This window comes from Lacerta agilis, chromosome 3, assembly GCF_009819535.1.
Source record: "Lacerta agilis isolate rLacAgi1 chromosome 3, rLacAgi1.pri, whole genome shotgun sequence".
Taxonomy (NCBI): Eukaryota; Metazoa; Chordata; class Lepidosauria; order Squamata; family Lacertidae; genus Lacerta; species Lacerta agilis.
In genome coordinates, this window is record NC_046314.1 from 80,854,655 (window position 1) to 80,872,523 (window position 17,869).

The window sequence follows — 17,869 nt, forward strand, 5'->3', positions numbered from 1 at the left end:
CCAGTGGTCATTTCTCCGCTGGTCACTGCTATGGATACACAACTTGACTGGCAGGGTTGATGTTGTCAGCCTTCAAGTCACATTTGCAGACATCTTTGTAACGCAGAGTTGGTCTGCCAATGCGCCTGGTGCCTGAAGGCAACTCCTTGTAGAGGCACATCCTTGGGGATCCTGCCATCTTCCATTCTGTGGACATGACCAAGCCAACATATTTGTTGCCGAGACAGGAATGTGAACATGCTGGGAATATGGGCTTGGGTAAGCACATCTTTTGTCTGGAATTCTGTCCTGCCATGTGATACCCCATATCCTCCTGATGTAGTGCATGTGGAAGGCATTGAGCTGCCGCTCCCGATAGTTGTAAGTTGCTCACGACTCACTTCCATAAAGCAGCACACTCAACATGAAAGCCTGGTTCCAATACTAAATCTTCAGAGTAACTGCTGCCTTAATCAGTACAATTAGAGTATTACAAAACTTCTGAAAAAATGTTTGGCCAGCAAAGGGGGTTCAGTAGTTGTTGAGGGTGAATCAACAATGCTTCCTAATATACCCTAGTTGTCAACTTAGCACACTGATGGTTACTTTGGGATCCTCTCAGTCATCTTTAGCAATGACACAGCCATCTTCTATTGTCCAAGCCTATGTTAATTATTAAAGACAAGAAGATCACCTTCCCTAATGTTATTCTTCCATGTAAGGAAGGCCGATTTGACAAAATACACAGGAGTTATATGTCTGGACATGAGATGAAGCTCACCAGACAACCTTGGCCAATTCACTATTGCAACCTAAAAGTTCCTTACAGGATTGTTGTGAGGATAAGGTAAGAACTGCATACCGTTCTTAATAATAGTAGATGCCAAAAAATGGCTTGACAGTACTGGGTAAAAAGTAGGCCTGCTAGATGTCTCTTGTTTTAAGTTAATAGCTTGTATTATCAGAATGCACACAGACATAAAAAATGGGTTCTCTTAGGACAGACACTTCTCCCTTATTTTTGTCTTACTAACCTGTAAGTGCAGTAGGAGGCAAAGAATTTTTGGAACTAACTGTGGCCTACAATATCAGATCAGCTGCTTCTGCAGTGATGTTTGTGTACTTTGCTTTACAATTGTTTTGAATTATCTGTTCATTTAACATTATGTTCTTCGAGATAATACACTTGATCTGAGCTTCTCAAAAGCAAATAGCAGCTTCAGAGAAGCTATTTTTGTTGGGCCTATGACAGGGGAAGAAGAGGGTAAATTTCCCCACCCCCAACAGCTCCAGTGCTGACATAACTCCATACAACTACTATTTGCAGCTTAAAACAAAATACATGTGACATTAAGCCATGTGTTTAAGGTCATATAGTGCCTGGCCTTAACACTTTCCATGCGGCAAATGTCATGATCACTTCCTAAACTTTTGATTTTTGGCCTGTCACTTTCCATTATATTCATACAAGCCTCCTCAGCCCTTTGAGAGTTTCTAAAAATGACTCAGCGGAGCAGTATCTTAGCAAAACCCCTTGGGATGCATGTATTCCAGACCTGATAATTAACTCCATGTCTCTACTGTTTCCTTACCTACTTTCTTGAAAGCTTATTCAACAAGGCAATCACCACAATAGTTTATCGCTCCTTGTCAATTCCTTATTTTTCTTGTTTCCCCTCTTTATTAGTGAGCCAGCCATCTCACAAACCATTTATTTTCCTCCAGATGCATTTCTATCTCTAGTCTATTAATCCAATTGACATAGCTTATTCTGCAGCTTTGGCTTCCTTATCTTTAATGGTGTGCTCTTGTCTGGTTCTCTTCCTTTCCATTTCTAGCATTGTATTCCCTGCACCTTGTCTATTCCAGACTTGGAATAACCTTTGGAAAAGCAACTTTTGAGAGTGCAAACATTGTTGCTCATATTCAATCGTACTTTCATTTGCTTATTTTTCTCTCCTTTTGTATTGTGTGTATTATACTCCAAGCCAGTACTGGTTAAAGTATTGGTGGAAAGGTGATGTGCAAACATAGCAATGACAGCTGCTTAAGTGTGCATAGCTGCAAATCAGGGAAACAAGTGTCCCACTGGTATGTGAATGACATGGAAGGACGTGGAATACCAGTTTTATCTATATTATGGACAGCAGACTGAACAGGGTTGGTGGTATCAAAGGCCACTGGGATATGAAGCAGAATTAACAAGATCACACTTCCTTTGTCCCCCTCCCGATAAAGGTCAACTATCAGCGTAACCAAGGCTAGTTTGATGCCAAACCAAGGACAGAACCAAGAATTAAATTGGTCTAGATCAGGGCAGCCCAATTTTTCATACCAAGTGGGCTGCAAGAGTACTTCGACAAGGAACCTGTGGGCTGCAAACTGCTTTGGGGGGTGGGGTGGGCGAGCGAAGCCAAAATCTGATGGTCCCCCAAGCCCTCTCACTGCCTTCCCAAAGCTGGCTAAGCGAGGCACAGGCTTTGGGAAAGAGGTGTGAGGCTCTGGCAGGGTCCTAGAGCCTTCCCATCTCCTTCCCAAAGTGCAGTACCCAACTTATCCAGCTTTCAGAAACAGTGCAAGGGCTTGTGGGGAGGGTTGTGTTGCTGTGGGATGCAAAAAAAAGGCCTAGAGATACCTGATGGACCATCCTAGTCTAGATAATGTTTCATCCAGAATGCCCACAGCTGCTCTGCCATGATCCTCTCACCCATCTTCCCAAGAAAAGCAACTGGTCAGTAACTATCCTAAATGAGTGAGCCCGGGGTGTTAAAAAATAAATACATGAGCAAGTGTCCCACCACCTCTTTCAAGCCAGCAGGCACCCACTGTGTAACACCACATTCACCACACTTGGATCCACCCAGTCATGCCTTGCCACATAGATTTTATTAAACATGATCAACCAGGGATTGAGAGAACATGTGGTTGGACAAACAGCTCTAAGCACCTTGTCAACACTCTCAGGCCACATCAACTGAAACTGATCTCATAAAACTTGGCTAGATGTGGTGTTGGACATCTCACACAGTTCTGCACTAACTATGGCATCAAGATTGCTACTGAGCCAAGCAATTTCACCCTCAAATTGTCTCAAGAAATATTTCATAGTGGGCCTCCAAAAGGCCCAGGAAAAGTCCCTCAGGAGCTTGTAACCTCTGAACCACTCCAAAGAGTAATTTATTCTGCTAAGAAACAGGAGAGTTGAGAGAGTAACATATAGAAGTATCTGGTAGCTACATGCTATTTTAGGCTTGAAAATACACTACAGGTCCTGAAGCTGTACTCACCTCGTAAGAATATTTGTGCTTTAGGTTCCAGCGACAGATAGGACATTGGCCAGAAGGATTTGGAGGAGTTGGGGCTTCCTCAACTTCCAGAACTTTACCTTCAATCTAGGAAAGAGAGGGCAAATGAAGGGGAAGATTTAGATTTCAGACTTCCAATATACTGTATATTCTGGCGTATAAGACTACTTTTTAATCCAGGAAAATCTTCTCAAAAGTTGGGGGTTGTCTTATACGCCGGGTGGAGAATCTGCAGTCGAGTATATCTCAAACACTATATTTTAACTGGAAAAGTTGGGGGTCGTCTTATACGCCCAGTTGTCTTATACGCCGGAAAATACGGTATATTGTACTGCTTAATTTCCAACAAGTGCACCCCCCCCCCATAACACCTTAAGGAAACTTAGCTACTGGCAATCTGGAATACAACAAAGAATGTACTTATGACAAACCCAGCAGAGAGAGCGGTTTAAGCACACACACATGAGATTTCAGCACTTTTGCAAATGTCAACAAACTCAAGAATATTAAGTTTGTTGTTGGTATGAGCTTTCATGTGCATGCACACTTCTTCAGATACACGTGTATCTGAAGAAGTGTGCATGCACATGAAAGCTCATACCAATAACAAACTTAGTTGGTCTCTAAGGTGCAACTGGAAGGAATTTTTTTATTTTGTTTCAACTATGGCAGACCAACATGGCTACCTACCTGTATAAAGAATATTAGTCAGCTACTTACAATATTCCAATTTACTGTGTAGCAATAAATTCACTAATGGGCATGGCTCCCTCTAAAAGACACAAACTGCACCTTCCTGGCCATGTATAATAAGACATACTTTTGAAATTGCCACTTTGAGGATATCAGCAAACATGGGCTCTTAAATTGCATAAGCCTGGAGTAGACTTTTTTTTTTTAAAAAAAAAAACAGCTGCATAAGCCTGGAGTAGACTCTTTTTTTAAAACAGCTGCAGGACAGAGACACTTCTTCCATTGGTCAAAACTGCAGGAATGTTTATAAAAACTGGGATGGCTCTCCACAGCACACTTTCCTAAAGTGTAGTCCGAATTTAGCTTTAAATTGCTCATACTGATGAAACTGATAGCATTTCCCTTGGGGAAGTATTTAACAACTTAGCCTATCTGACAAGAAGCATTTCCTGCCAAGCAGCTCATGTATTCCTTTTCTTTAAGCAGACCACAGGCAAGTTTTTAAAAACAAACCAACCCCAGACCTCTCTCATTTGATACAGCTAGAATCAGGGAGGTTTTTTTTTTTTTAAAGTATTCAACTGCAGTCAGAACTCATCAATTTAAAACTATCCTGAAGAAAACTCAATTTAGATGCAGTAGGCCTGACAGCTACAAACATGAACAGGCTATACATATTCCAAATGGCCAATTTTGTAAATGTTCAGGCTTTACTACTGATGTTTACATGCTATGATATAAAGCCATTATTCATATTCACAATTTATGATAGTATTCTCAACCAGTATAAGAACTAAATGGTGTATGCTATTTGTTTCACGTAGTTGTGATTTTTTGGGGGGTGGGCAGAAGAGACATCCCTACTTCCGTCAGGGAAGGAACACGACTATCGTATTTTCCGGCGTATAAGACGACTGGGCGTATAAGACGACCCCCAACTTTTCCAGTTAAAATATAGAGTTTGAGATATACTCGACTGCAGATTCTCCACCTGGCGTATAAGACGACACCTGACTTTTGAGAAGATTTCCCTGGATTAAAAAGCAGTCTTAATATACAGCAAATGTTTTTCCTATAAGATCATTATTCACGCAACAGAAATCACGTAGATTTAAAGAGCAGCATGTACATTATGTGAAACGATTCAGAGAGCTGCATCAATCTATGGCAAATGCAATATCAGAAGATGCTTTAAAAATGGGCTTATAGAAAATAGCCTGACAGTTGAGCTTTACATCTTTGCAACTCTTTCCAGAGTCTCTTTGAATCAGAACTATCAAGCTTGAAACATGTGACACCAGAGCAGATCTTCAACTGCACCTTTTGGATTGTTTCCTCGTGTTATTGTCAATTTTTGTAATGATAAATCTAAAGCTTGTTTATCTCTATGTTTAAAGCAAAAAAAAATACATAGTTTGGGAATCAACAATAAAACAAATTCAGTCTTCTGTAAAAGGATGGCCATCTTGAAATCATTTATGGTGAAGGAACAGAATAATTCTTTTTTGGAGATGTTAAAACCTGTATCCTTTTACTGTAACAACTTATTATTTTGAAATGAATATAGCTGGGTCATAAGTACACCAAATTGATTTAACATGGTTAGTAGTACACAAGAAGTATATTGAAGATGTATATTAACATCACCTGGCTCAAAAACAGCCTAACAATTCAGATAGCAAAATGTTTTATTACACCACTCAAAATGTAACATGAGTTATTCTGGAAAGGCCCAAAGATCAAAGCTAATGTTCATGCCCCCAGCTTGAGTATCTTCACAGAGCTTCACTAAGTGCTGGCTAGAGGTACATGCACCTTTCTCACAAGATTTTGGGTTTATTTATTTCCCCAACCAGACATTTATGATGCAAAAGAGAAAAGTAAAATGTTCCAGAAAGCATATTCAGATCACACTTATAAAATCAAGAGACAATTAAAATCAAATGAATGACCTCACTTTTTGAGCATATTTAATTTCATCTGTGCTACATCTTTAACATCACAGAGTATTCTTTTTCCCATGAGAACATTCACCCACCGTCAAAGCACAGATGGGAATTTTCAGTGAACTATCCCTCATTATTCTTGAGGATGCTAGGGAAATCTTCACCATTTAATATTGAGTATTGATGGTCTATCAACTACAGCAGTCTTGGGAATTCTTCATATCTAGAGTGTTTTTGCTTGCCTTCTCCCAAAATAACCTTTGCTTGCAGAGAACATTGCATTTTAAGCAAAAATCCAACCCCCAAAGCACCACGATGCATTTTTATTCTGTAGTGCTGTGAGGTCTCCGTTTCTTCTCAGAGAAGATGTCTCTGTTAGAAAACCTCCCCATACCCAGGAATGATGTCAGCATATGAAGCAGTTTTATCATAATATCATAAACATTTTAAGATGTGTTTTCCCCCAAGTGCACCTCAAGTGGGGAAATTCATTCCTTCTGTTTACTGACAGAGAATGTAGGGAAATGTCTCTCACCCAAAACCTCAAAGTATACAAGATACTTAAGGCAGTCTAATTTCTGCTTGCAACTTACAAAGATATTCTGGAAAGCTAATGATTAGGTTTTTCTTGGCTGTGTTATCACAGGCAGAGTTTCATAAGTTATTCCTCCCACTTTCACTTGTTTGAAGAATCCTCATGGGCTAGGATTAACCTAAAATTTCCACGTTCAACTAGCATTCCTCCACCAATTTACTTCTTAAGAATTTTATACATTGCCCTTCATCAGAATATGATTCTATGATTTGTAGAAAAGAATCAATAAAAACCTAAAGTACAAATCAGCATTAAAAAAAATCAAAACACTAATGAAAAGCAGCAGTCTGAGATTAAAAATCTGTAAGTATCTGGGAAAATAAAAGGAGGTTTTCCTGCTGCCTAAAGAACTCTCAAGGTTGTGGTATGCTAATGCTAGAAGACTGTGTTCTCCTATTAGTATTTTTATATTTAATAATAAAAGCCACAATTCAGCAAACATTTGTTCTGACTTAGTCCCTTGAAAGTAATGGAACCAAACCAAGCTCCATTCCATTGCTTTCTTGGGGCCTAATCATGACAAACATCTGGTGGACCATTCAAATTCCAACCAGATAATAAATACTGCCAGAGGAGTAAAAATAATCTATAGAGATAACATACTTTGGGCAATATAATCACTGTAGGGATGATTTGGTATTTAACTTATGGAAGGAGATCTGGGGTGAGACCAGATGAAGAAATGAAACAGAAGAGGGGACTAGGAAGTGAGGCCACAACACTAGTATGTAAGTCATTTTGTGAGCTTTGGGCACATTTTTGGATAGAAGTGGAATACAACTTGATAATCTACTACATATTTTGGAAAGTTGTCTATTTGTTTGCTATGCATTTCTACACCACTGAAGGTATCATAACCAAATTTTGCATTAAGGTTTCTGAAATCAAGAAGCAGGTTTTCATCTATGTTTGGATACAACTGAATGCCATTTTGAATCAAGATAATGGACTAAAACTTTCAAAGCTACACTAATTTGTTTGTTTGTTTCAATTCCTGAGCAATCCTAGGTACAAAGCTGTTGCTTTTGTTATTAATATTTCTCCTACTAATAGTCACTATGGTAGGCCTTCTAACACACTTGTTCACTCTTCCAAGACAGTGTTTATTAAGCAGTAAGGCTCAGCCTAGTGAATACCCTATTTATAGTCTCATGTAGCTTTCAGAATTAAAAATTCTATGCCACTGTGCTTATGAAACTAAACTCCTACTTTTTGGCTTTTATTCATAGCACCCTTGGTTGATATTCAAGACGGGTGCCACTTGTCTCTTCGGGGGGGGGGGGATAAAAGGAAATTCCAATAAATTAAAGCACAGCAAGACTTATATAGACACATATAGACACTATATTGTGCATGCTTAATTTCCATTCAGAATAAAAGGAAAAGTTTCAGAAATATCAATGAATGGAGAGATTTCTGAAACCCTTTTCATATTACTTCATGGTGTGGGAGCCACTGTGGCATGAGTTCTTCCTGCACCATGAAGTCCAAAGCTGAAACAGCAGCTTCCACATACAGTGGTACCTCAGGTTACATACGCTTCAGGTTAAGAACTCCGCTAACCCAGAAATAATGCTTCAGGTTAAGAACTTTGCTTCAGGACGAGAACAGAAATCGTACTCTGGCGGCGCAGCAGCAGCGGGAGGCCCCATTAGCTAAAGTGGTGCTTCAGGTTAAGAACAGTTTCAGGTTAAGAACGTGCCTCCAGAACAAATTAAATTCTTAACCTGAGGTACCACTGTACAGTCATACCTCTAGTTACGATAGCTGTGTGTTGCGTTCGTCACTGGATATGAACGCGCCGAACCCGGAAGTACTGGAATGGGTTACTTCTGGGTTTGGCGGTTCGCGCATATGCAGAAGTGCCGAATTGCACTTTGTGCATGTGCCGAATTGTGGTGCAAACATGCACAGACGCGGCGCTTCATGTTGCGTTCTGCTCATGTTGCGAACAGGGCTCCGGAATGGATCCCGTTCTCAACCACAGGTACCACTGTACTGTTATGGTAACGCTGGGCTCTTTTGAGTACACATAACTGCAGGCATTCCTAACCTTTGCACACACCTCTAATTTCTCACAAATTTCTTCCATTGATGCAATGCGCACTAGAAAATTTTGAATGGGGTTCAGGAGATGAAAAGGTCACCTGTTCACTCTCTTCAGGAGAATCACTGTATTCAAGTGAAGAGGCCTAAACCTATATTGGTTACATGATGGAAATTATAAAATTGCATTTTTCTGTACAAACACAGTTGCTGCGTTACAAACACAAGGGTCTGAGACTTAGAAAATAAGTCAGTCATTGTACTTACAATAGTGGTGTTTCCTTCAGTAGTTTCTACAACTGCAGGTACAGGAAAAAAGACAGGATGTCAGATTCATTCAAATACAATTGTATGCATTCTTGTTCAGTACAGAAATTGAGCTTTTGAAACACTGAGAGGAATGCTGTTAAAAAAACCTGCTATGACACTGACAGCAAAACTGATATAGAGGTATTTCACTTAGTGCAGTTAGAGACAGATGACATGAAGTCATTGTTTTTACTGTCTGTCATCATAAAATCATCTCCCTAATACTGCTCCCCAAAACTACAGAATACCTTATTAACCCTTAGGGATGGGGCAATAGAAAATAACCTGTGTTGAGGGATTATTCTGCCTTGTTTTACAGATTATTGAAATAACATTTTCATATGCATTATAACTTCTCACCAGGAACCATTTCAGAACTGCTTACAGGAAAAAGCAGTCTAGCCCCGCTGTCCCTCTGTAAGGCTTTGGGCTACAGAGATGGTATTAGTATCTGTGCTCTTTGAATATCAGAGGGCCATACCTGTTCCTTTCAGGGGACCTTCTACTGCATAACTCCCTAAATACTCCCTGACAAGGAGGCCAAAAGCAACATAATGCTAGAGTTGGAGCCTTTTTCAGATATGGTTTGTGTGCTCTTGACTGCTAGATATCCTAGCTTTTTTATTCTTACTTTTCTGGTCTTGCTTGGACCACTTCCTATCAAGGTTCACTCACAGTAGCTACTCCCCTCTGCAGGGATGAGGGAGTTGGTGACCCACTCCAAAAGGCTAATGAAATAAACATAATTCTCCAAGGATGCTTCTGCATTTTCTGTTGGCATAACTGACTTTCCTGTCAATGCTTTGGTCACTCCATGGAAAGTGGAGATGACTTGGGCCAGGAGCTGACACAATCACACCTAAGTGCCATTTTCTGCTGAGCTGATCCATGTCAGCTTGTTAAGGTTCTGGGGAGTTGAGGACAATGAATCAAATAGGAAGGTATCTATAGTGCAAGCAGGAAGAGATTGACTGGGAATCTGACTGAACACTAATGGAGTGCTCATTTTTGAGCCTGCATGGTAGATGTGATGTCAGCAATGCAGCAGCTCTTTTCCATAACCACTGCATCCTCACAGTGCTGGGTAGTTCAGGGCCTTTTGGAATCTGTTTCTTGTCATGCAGGTTTTAAGTACAGTATAGCCACAATATTAAAACAGAACTTCCAGGTTTAGAGACAATAATCAACTGAATACCAGAAGTTGGGACAAATAATTCTGGTGGTGGGAGAGCTATTGCCTTTTACTCTTGCTTGTGAGATCATCTGGCAGGTTTGGTTGCTTATTAACCAGGGGAAAAAACAAGTTCATTATTCTTTCAACTTTTCCAGGCTAATTGCCAAAAAGTAAGGGTTCAAGGCTGCTTTTATCCCACTTGTTTTGTTTATTTTCTTTTTTCTTTTTTCGAAAAGGTGTACACTTTTAACTGAATAGACAGTTCTGTATTACATTACCGGTACATTTACAGACCTACCATAAAAATAAATGCTGGAGCCCACCCTCAAATCCACTATGCCCCGGCTCTAAATTTCTCATGCAAGGCTAGAAAACCCTACTACTGTATCAGAAAACCAGCATTAACAGACGTGACAGAATTCTCATATGCCTTTTATTCTTTTACAGGACTCTTGGCACTCTTCAACACAAGAATTCAGTGTTGCTGAGTGCAACATAGTAATAGTTCCTGCTGCCACCAAGTTCCTGAGAGATACCATGTGCTGGAGAAGGGTTATTTTGCTTCTGTTTAGCTGTTGCCCCAACTAGAGACAGAGTTCTGATTGCACCATCAGCAACTGCCCCATAGTAGCAAAGAATGGGACTCCCTTCCCTCTGTCTCATCCTAAGCAGAGAGGATTATACTATACACACTACAATCAACAAATGTGCAATCTGTGTACAAGAAGCATACAGTCTTGCATACACAATAGTTGAACTATATAAATCAACAAGTGTACATTTTTTCACACAAATACCTGTAGATGTGTAGATAGTTTGTACCTGTATTTGGCATAACTTGTGAATAAGCCTGAAATGAAACCTGGAGTGAAGAACAAGGGTGTTCCCAACCCCCCCCCCAAAGCAAAGAGCAGAAAATTATACAAAAAAGGAAACACTAGACTAACAAATGATCTACCTGGGGTCACTGGTGCTTGTGATAAAGATGAGGGGTGCAGGACATGAGAATTCTATGAACTTAAGGGGGGGGGGCTTACTTCCAAGCAAACACGCAGAGCGGCACGGTACAAGTGGATCCTCGCTCTGCCCCTTCCACGTCCAAAGGAGGCTTGCCCGAAGAAGCTGCCCCTTCAAGTCTCAGCGCCTGCTACCTGGCAAGGGACACTGACCACCTCCTCCGAAAGGATGACTAACAAAGTAACTGTCCTTTATTACTGTCCTTTTATTATACTTCCTGCAGGCCTCGTAGCCGCGACCTGAGCTAGAGGGATGGGGGGGGGACGGGACACCGCGGTGCAAAGTAGTTTACTCTTCCTCTTCTCGGCGGTTACCGGAAAACGAGCCGGCTCCGGCTGTCCAGGAGCTGACGGGAAGGGGCCTCTCTCGCCGTTTCCTTACCTCAGCCCCTCGGCTCCTTTCTCCGCTGCAGCCGAGAGAGAGAGAGAGAGAGAGAGAGAGAGAGAGAGCAGGAGCCGTTGGCACTCACCCTGCCGCAATCCGCGAGACGGGGCGCGAGCCCAGCCTCCCCACAAGAACCCAGACACCAGCCGCCTGCAGCCGGAGAGCAGCGACATGGACGCAGCCATCTTGGCAGCCCTCCGACGGCTTCCGCTTCCAGGTTTCATTGGCTGGCGCGCGCGCGCGGAGGGGGGGGAGGAGAGGCCGCTTTCTTCCTCGCCCGCCCCGCCTCCTGTGGCGGGAAAAAGCGAAAGGCATTGAAATGCCGCCATTTTGGTATCCAAAGCGGGGAGGGGGGTGGTGGCCGCTCGGAGCGGATGGGATGTGCTTTTGCCACGCCTTGTTCACACTTGTTATTGTTTATTATGGCAGATTTGAAACCTCATTTTTCCTTTTTGGGTTGTAATTGCTTTTCTTGTGAAGAAACCCGACACTGCCAGCTGTAATTTAGGTTACCAACGAACATACACTGAGCTGTATAAGCTGTTTTTAATATTGGGTTCTAATGCTTTAATCTGCCCTGGCACTGTAGAATGAAGAGTGGGTAATTAATAATAATAATAATCCATCCTGGCACTGTAGGAAGAAGAGTGGGTAATTAATACGACCAATAATAATAATAACCTATCCTAATAATAATAATAATAATAATAATAACAACAACCCCTCCTGGCACTAGGATCAAGAGTGGGTAATTAATAATATTGTACAAATCTTTTTCAGTACCCTCAAATATTGGGAGGATGAGATATAGGTGCCTTCCCTTTGCTTAATCACTGGTTTTACTGGGGTACAATGCTAGCCTCTGCTGAAAGAATTTAAGTGGGTGCTGGTTAGCTATTTAGCTGCATTCAGGGGATTGGTAGTGGTGTGCAAAGCCCTAAGCAACTTGGAAACAGAATACCTAAAAGATTGTTTCAGCCACTGTATATCCAACTGAGCAGTAGCTTCCTACAGGTATTGCCACAACAAGAGGTCTAGGATGTACGAATCAGGCCTTCAGTGTAGTGGCACCTACCCTTTGGGACTCCCTCTTGCTGCATGTCAGACACATGCTGTCTCTTTTATCTTTTTGGTGCTCACTGAAGACCTTCCTCTTCCAACAAGACTTTTAAGAAGATTTTTATCCCAGCCTTTTTCTTTACTGTATTTTTAAAAACGTTTTTATAGCAGATGATTTTATTGTAAATCATCCTGGGGTGTTTTATGGGAAGTGATTCATAAATTATGGAATCACATAAGAAATGACACTCTGAAATAGCTAACCTTGTAGAAAAATATGAGTGCAAAGTTTTTGCATTGCTATTTGTGAATGAAGTATCACAAGTGAACTTGTTTCATGTTGCATGGATGTTACCTCAACAACCTTGTGGCATTTACCCTTTTAGGCTGCGGTGTGTAATTTCTCTTAAGTGCAGGAAGTAAGTCCCATTGAACTCATACAGAGTTCCCTGAACTGTCATAAATTCATATACAAATACGTACACAGTTCATTGAACTGTCAACCACTAACCTTTTACAGGCTGTTACTTGGAACATACATATTTATTTAGCAAAATGTATATACCACTTGATTGTAACAAAACCTCCAAGCAGTTTACAAGAAATATTAAATTGTCAGGAAAACAATTAAAAACAAATAATGAAGAACATTTTGAAACAAAATCGGCAGTAAACTAAAAAGAGATTAATACATGTCACCATCTACATGTCTGTATAAAAGGTAAAGGACCCCTGACAGTTAAGTCCAGTCGCAGACGACTCTGGGGTTGCAGAGCTCATCTCGCTTTTAAAGGCCGAGAGAGCCGCTGTTTGCCCGCAGACAGTTTTCCCGGGTCATGTGGCCAGCATGACTAAGCCGCTTCTGGCACAACGGAACACCGAAACCAGAGCAGCTCATGGAAACGCTGTTTACCTTCCTGCTGGAGCGGTACCTATTTATCTACTTGCACTTTTGGCGTGCTTTCGAACTGCTATCTTGATAGGACAGGAGCTGTAACCGAGCAATGGGAGCTCACCGCGGGGGTTCAAACTGCCGACCTTCTGATCGGCAAGCCCAAGAGGCTCAGTGGTTTAGACCACAGCGCCACCTTGCCTAAACAAAAAAGTTCAAGCAAGCACCAAAAAGAATATAGAGAAGGTGCTGACCTGATGTCAATAGGCAGGAAGTTCCAAAGTGCAGATGTTGCCACTATGTAGCACAGGGAAGTGCCACTGCTGTGGCTGCTCCAGTGGCAGTGGTGGCATCTTCCACCACTGCTGCCATCCTTGTTGGGAAAAGGGCCTGAAGTGAAGCAGGTTTGCTGGTGCTGCTCACCAACTGCAGTGAGGTTGCTCTGGACGGTGCAGACAAGTTTGCCGCCTTCCTGCTGCGGAGTTGGTGAGGCATGCAGCTGTAGCTGTCATGGCAGCTGTGGGTGGAAGACAGGAGGCTGTGAAGAGCACCTGACCTCAGCATAGCTGCAGGATCCACCCTACTTAGCCCATCCGTGCCACGCTGTGACTTCCTTGTTTCCCCCCAGCCCCTACCTCAGCTGTATGACACTAGTCCCGAAAAGTGGACCTCCCCACCTTTTCCTACAGGAGGAGCATCAGCTCATAGGAGGGAATCAGTTCAGCACTGGACACATACAGACGGCCCCATGTGCATCTACTAGAAGTGCATCTGGGACCTAGCAGATAATTGTTTATATTTTGTCTTTTGTAATGTAGTGGTACCTCGGGTTACGAATTTAACTCGTTCCAGAGGTCCGTTCTTAACCCAAAACCATTCTTAACCTGACGCGTGCTTTTGCTAATGGGGCTTCCTGCTGCTGCTGCACCATCGGCACACAATTTCTGTTCTCATCCTGGGGCAAACTTCTCAACCCGAGGTACTACTTCCAGGTTAGCAGAGTTTGTAACCTGAAGTGTTTGTAACCCGAAGCGTTTGTAACCTGAGGTACCACTGTACTTTTAAAAAGTTGTCTGTGTGAAGTATTAAAATGGCTATTCTTCAGGGTCCATCCTTTATCTCAGAAAATCATGAAATTAAATATTTGAACGGAAGGCAAATGCATCTTTATCTCAGTGGACTGGCACAGACAGGAAGTCTGAGACAAAAAGCAGTTTTTGACATAGCTGAAAGCTGTTTGAGAAAAGGCTTCATGCTCCATTTGAACACATGTTCCTTTTGCCCTAGTCAAACAGGTTTTTAAAACAATACAAAAACCAGTTTGTGAAACGGAAATGTGGGATAAATGTACACACCAGAAAATGCCATCTGACTTTTGGACAGTTTTCAGCTTTCTGTCCACAACCAAAATGTCAGTGCATTCCTTTCCTTCCAGCTCCTTACAATCACCTACTATCTAAATTACCTACGTTGCTGGATGTTTTTATTTAGCTGCAGTTATTCTGTCATTAAGTATGACCAATACACTGAAATGAAGCAATCTAGATTGTTTAAGCTCTTGTTAGTGAGCCAGCTTCAAGGACTTTAGACCAAAGTAGGTCCATATACTACAAATACTCGAGCAATGTAATGTTTCCTCTGAAGTATTCTTTGCTGGGCACTTTGGAGAAAGGACAACGAACTAAATTGGCCTGTGATCTAATCCAAAAAGTAGCACCAATCTTCTTGATTTAATGGCATCTAGTGGCAATTCAACAATTGGCCAAACTGCGGGAGGCAGTGAATGATAGGCGTGCCTGGCATGCTCTGGTCCATGGGGTCACGAAGAGTCGGACACGACTGAACGACTGAACAACAACAACAGTGGCAATTCATACTTTCCAGAGGTGACCAGGCAAGTGGCGACCTGTCAGTTTAGTCTATGCAAAAATGTATTTTTTTTCTTTTATACATAAATAACATTTACCTCCTAAAGATGCATTAATTAATCTAGATCCACACCTCATGTAATGCCACCTGATTTAATGCAAATTAACTGTTCTCAAAGCAAATTGGAATCAGAGAACAGCCTGAACATTTGTTTCTCATGTTTTCTTTCCTTATCTGATCAGGCAGCATTCTCTGTCATGATTGTTAAGTGTAGCTAATTCAATCCCAAGGCTACAAACTGTGTGCCAGCTTGGACAGAAGGCCTTAATATTTTTTGCAGGCTAACCATAGCTTTGATTCTTCCCTGCTCTTCTGTATTTGGAAAGATTATAAGATTTGGTCCAAAAGTTTTTCGTTGAAGGAGAAAGGGGAGAAAAATAATGCTAGAAACTACAGTGCTTGTGTGTTACAAGAAAAGAATGTTCATCTCTCTACAGAAGGGGTGGCCAACCCATGTTCTGTGGGCCACATATGACCCCCCCATAGGTTTTGTGGTGCTTCCCCAGGACCCCTCCAAAATGTGTCATTTCTCAAAATAATTAATTTTTAAAATGATTTTTAGCAAATCCTTTGTTTCCCTTGATGTGATGCTATGATGTCAAAAGGTTTTTTTATAGATCCTCAAGAGCATCCCAATTTTGCTCCTTTTTTGCTGACCACTCTTGTGGGTTCGCTGCTGCGATTATGTGTTGTCAAAGAGTTTTTGTAACTGCCCCGCCCCCCAAAAAGTGTATTTCAACAATGACTACACTCACTTTTACACTTTGGACATGCAAAGTTTGACATAAGGGAATTTTTATTATTGTTTTTTAAATAACAAATTTAAAGTAAAAAAATAAATGAAGAGAATATGAGAGATGGAGCGAAAGAAAAAGGAAAGACACCCTCTCATTAAAAATATAATAACCTTTGATACATCCACACAAATAATGGTTTCAAATGTAAGAAGGGCAGTGAGGCCCTCGGACCATTGCAGAATAGATGGTTCAAAGATATTTCAATGTGAGGGTTGACCATGGTTCATGTGACTCTGGATATACGATGGTCAATTTTTAGCTTTATAAGCCAAACCTAAACTGAAACTTTGGAAATAGGGGCTGTGTCTTGAAGGAAACAGGCAGTGCTTGCTTGCCCCCCCCCCCCCCGGTATTATAGAGTAGACAGGCTCCATTTCGTCGCGTTTTGGAAGAAGCAAAGTGGAGCGATTATTACTGTGATTTGAATATTAAAGAAAAGGGGCATTCTCTCCATCTGACTTACTCTTTTCCTTGTTCGTCGCTTCATGTTATGCCTGCCTGCTTCCAGTCACAGAGGAAATGTTCAGGCTCCCATTCCCCTCCCTGTCCGTGGCCTGCCAATGCTAATGAATGGCATGTGTCTGCCTTGCAGGGTACCTTCATCCAAACTGCAGATCTATTTCATTGGTGGGCTGGTAGCGTTTTAGACAATTCCTAATTAAAGAAGTAGAGAAAGGAGATGGAAAAACCCATTAGGTCATCCAGTTCCCACACAGTAATGCCCTATTCAGGTTTGCTCCCCACAGGACATTTTCTTCTCCTTTCCAAAGGGGGCACTACAGGTCAGACTCAGTGCTATTTTTATTAAACAGTCCTCCCAGATTTAAGAAACTTAAGTAAATTTCAGCAGCAAGTTGGCTGCTGCATTATTATAGTCTACATTTTTGAAGTCATAACTATTAATTCTTTGTGGTACTAGGAGATACCTTGGGGCAACCCCCCCCCCCCCCACATTATAGTTAGATCTACAGCCTCTCACAAAATGAAACTGGAAGACATAGGCTATAATCCTAAACCAACTTTCTGGCACAAACTCTATTCCCTGCTTTGAAAAGCCTTGACAAATCTGATTGCCAGTGGCAACTGCTTCTATCAACTGCACCTGCCCCGACAAGAATACTGAGCAGCACGCAGATCCCCACTTCCTTCACGATTTTGCAAATTGCAGAGAATTTGCAGGTCTCATGCGCACCTTTAGGACAGGCAGAATAGCTCCCTTTTGAGTTCTCTGGCGTGAACCTGGGGGATAGGTGGGGAGGGATCTCTTAATTCCTGCTGAGCTTTGGAGGTGTTTCCACCTGTCTATTTACTTACTGGAATATTTATAATCCACACTTTAGTAATAGCATATCAAGGCGGGAAACACCATACAAAATATAATAAAAATAAATAAAGGCATCCATTAAAACATAATTCAAAAAATCAGGAAATACTGGTTGCGTAATGGAGAAATTCCTATTGTGAAGGCCTGTCTAAACTACTGTACTGTATAGTTTTCAGAAGACATCTAAAAGAGCTGACATCTGTTGCACAGCCCACCACAATATGAGACCTCCCCCTGAATCCTCTGCATGCTAGGGAACTTGGGGGCTGATGTCTTGTGCCCTTTTAAGGGGTGGAGCAGGCAGAAACAGAGACATCCCTGCTGCTCCCGCCCAGTGCAATGTGGGAGACCTCCTCTCACTTCCCCGAGTCCTCTGTGTGTGCCAGAGGAGGTGTGTGCATGTCTGCAAGGCGGGTGGTG

General features: G+C 41.8%; 1 protein-coding gene across 1 annotated transcript in view; it reads right to left on the reverse strand.

The window, feature by feature from the left end:
- The window catches only part of MRPS18A (mitochondrial ribosomal protein S18A), a 30,618-nt gene extending 18,938 nt beyond the window's left edge, over window positions 1–11,680 (reverse strand). The window contains exons 1-3 of the mRNA XM_033144533.1: window positions 11,534–11,680; window positions 8,832–8,863; window positions 3,267–3,371 (exon numbers count right to left, since the gene is read on the reverse strand). Coding sequence (XP_033000424.1) covers window positions 3,267–3,371; window positions 8,832–8,863; window positions 11,534–11,672 — 276 coding nt within the window. The 5' untranslated portion in view covers window positions 11,673–11,680. The remainder of the gene's footprint in view (window positions 1–3,266; window positions 3,372–8,831; window positions 8,864–11,533) is intronic.
- Window positions 11,681–17,869: the final 6,189 nt, after the last annotated feature.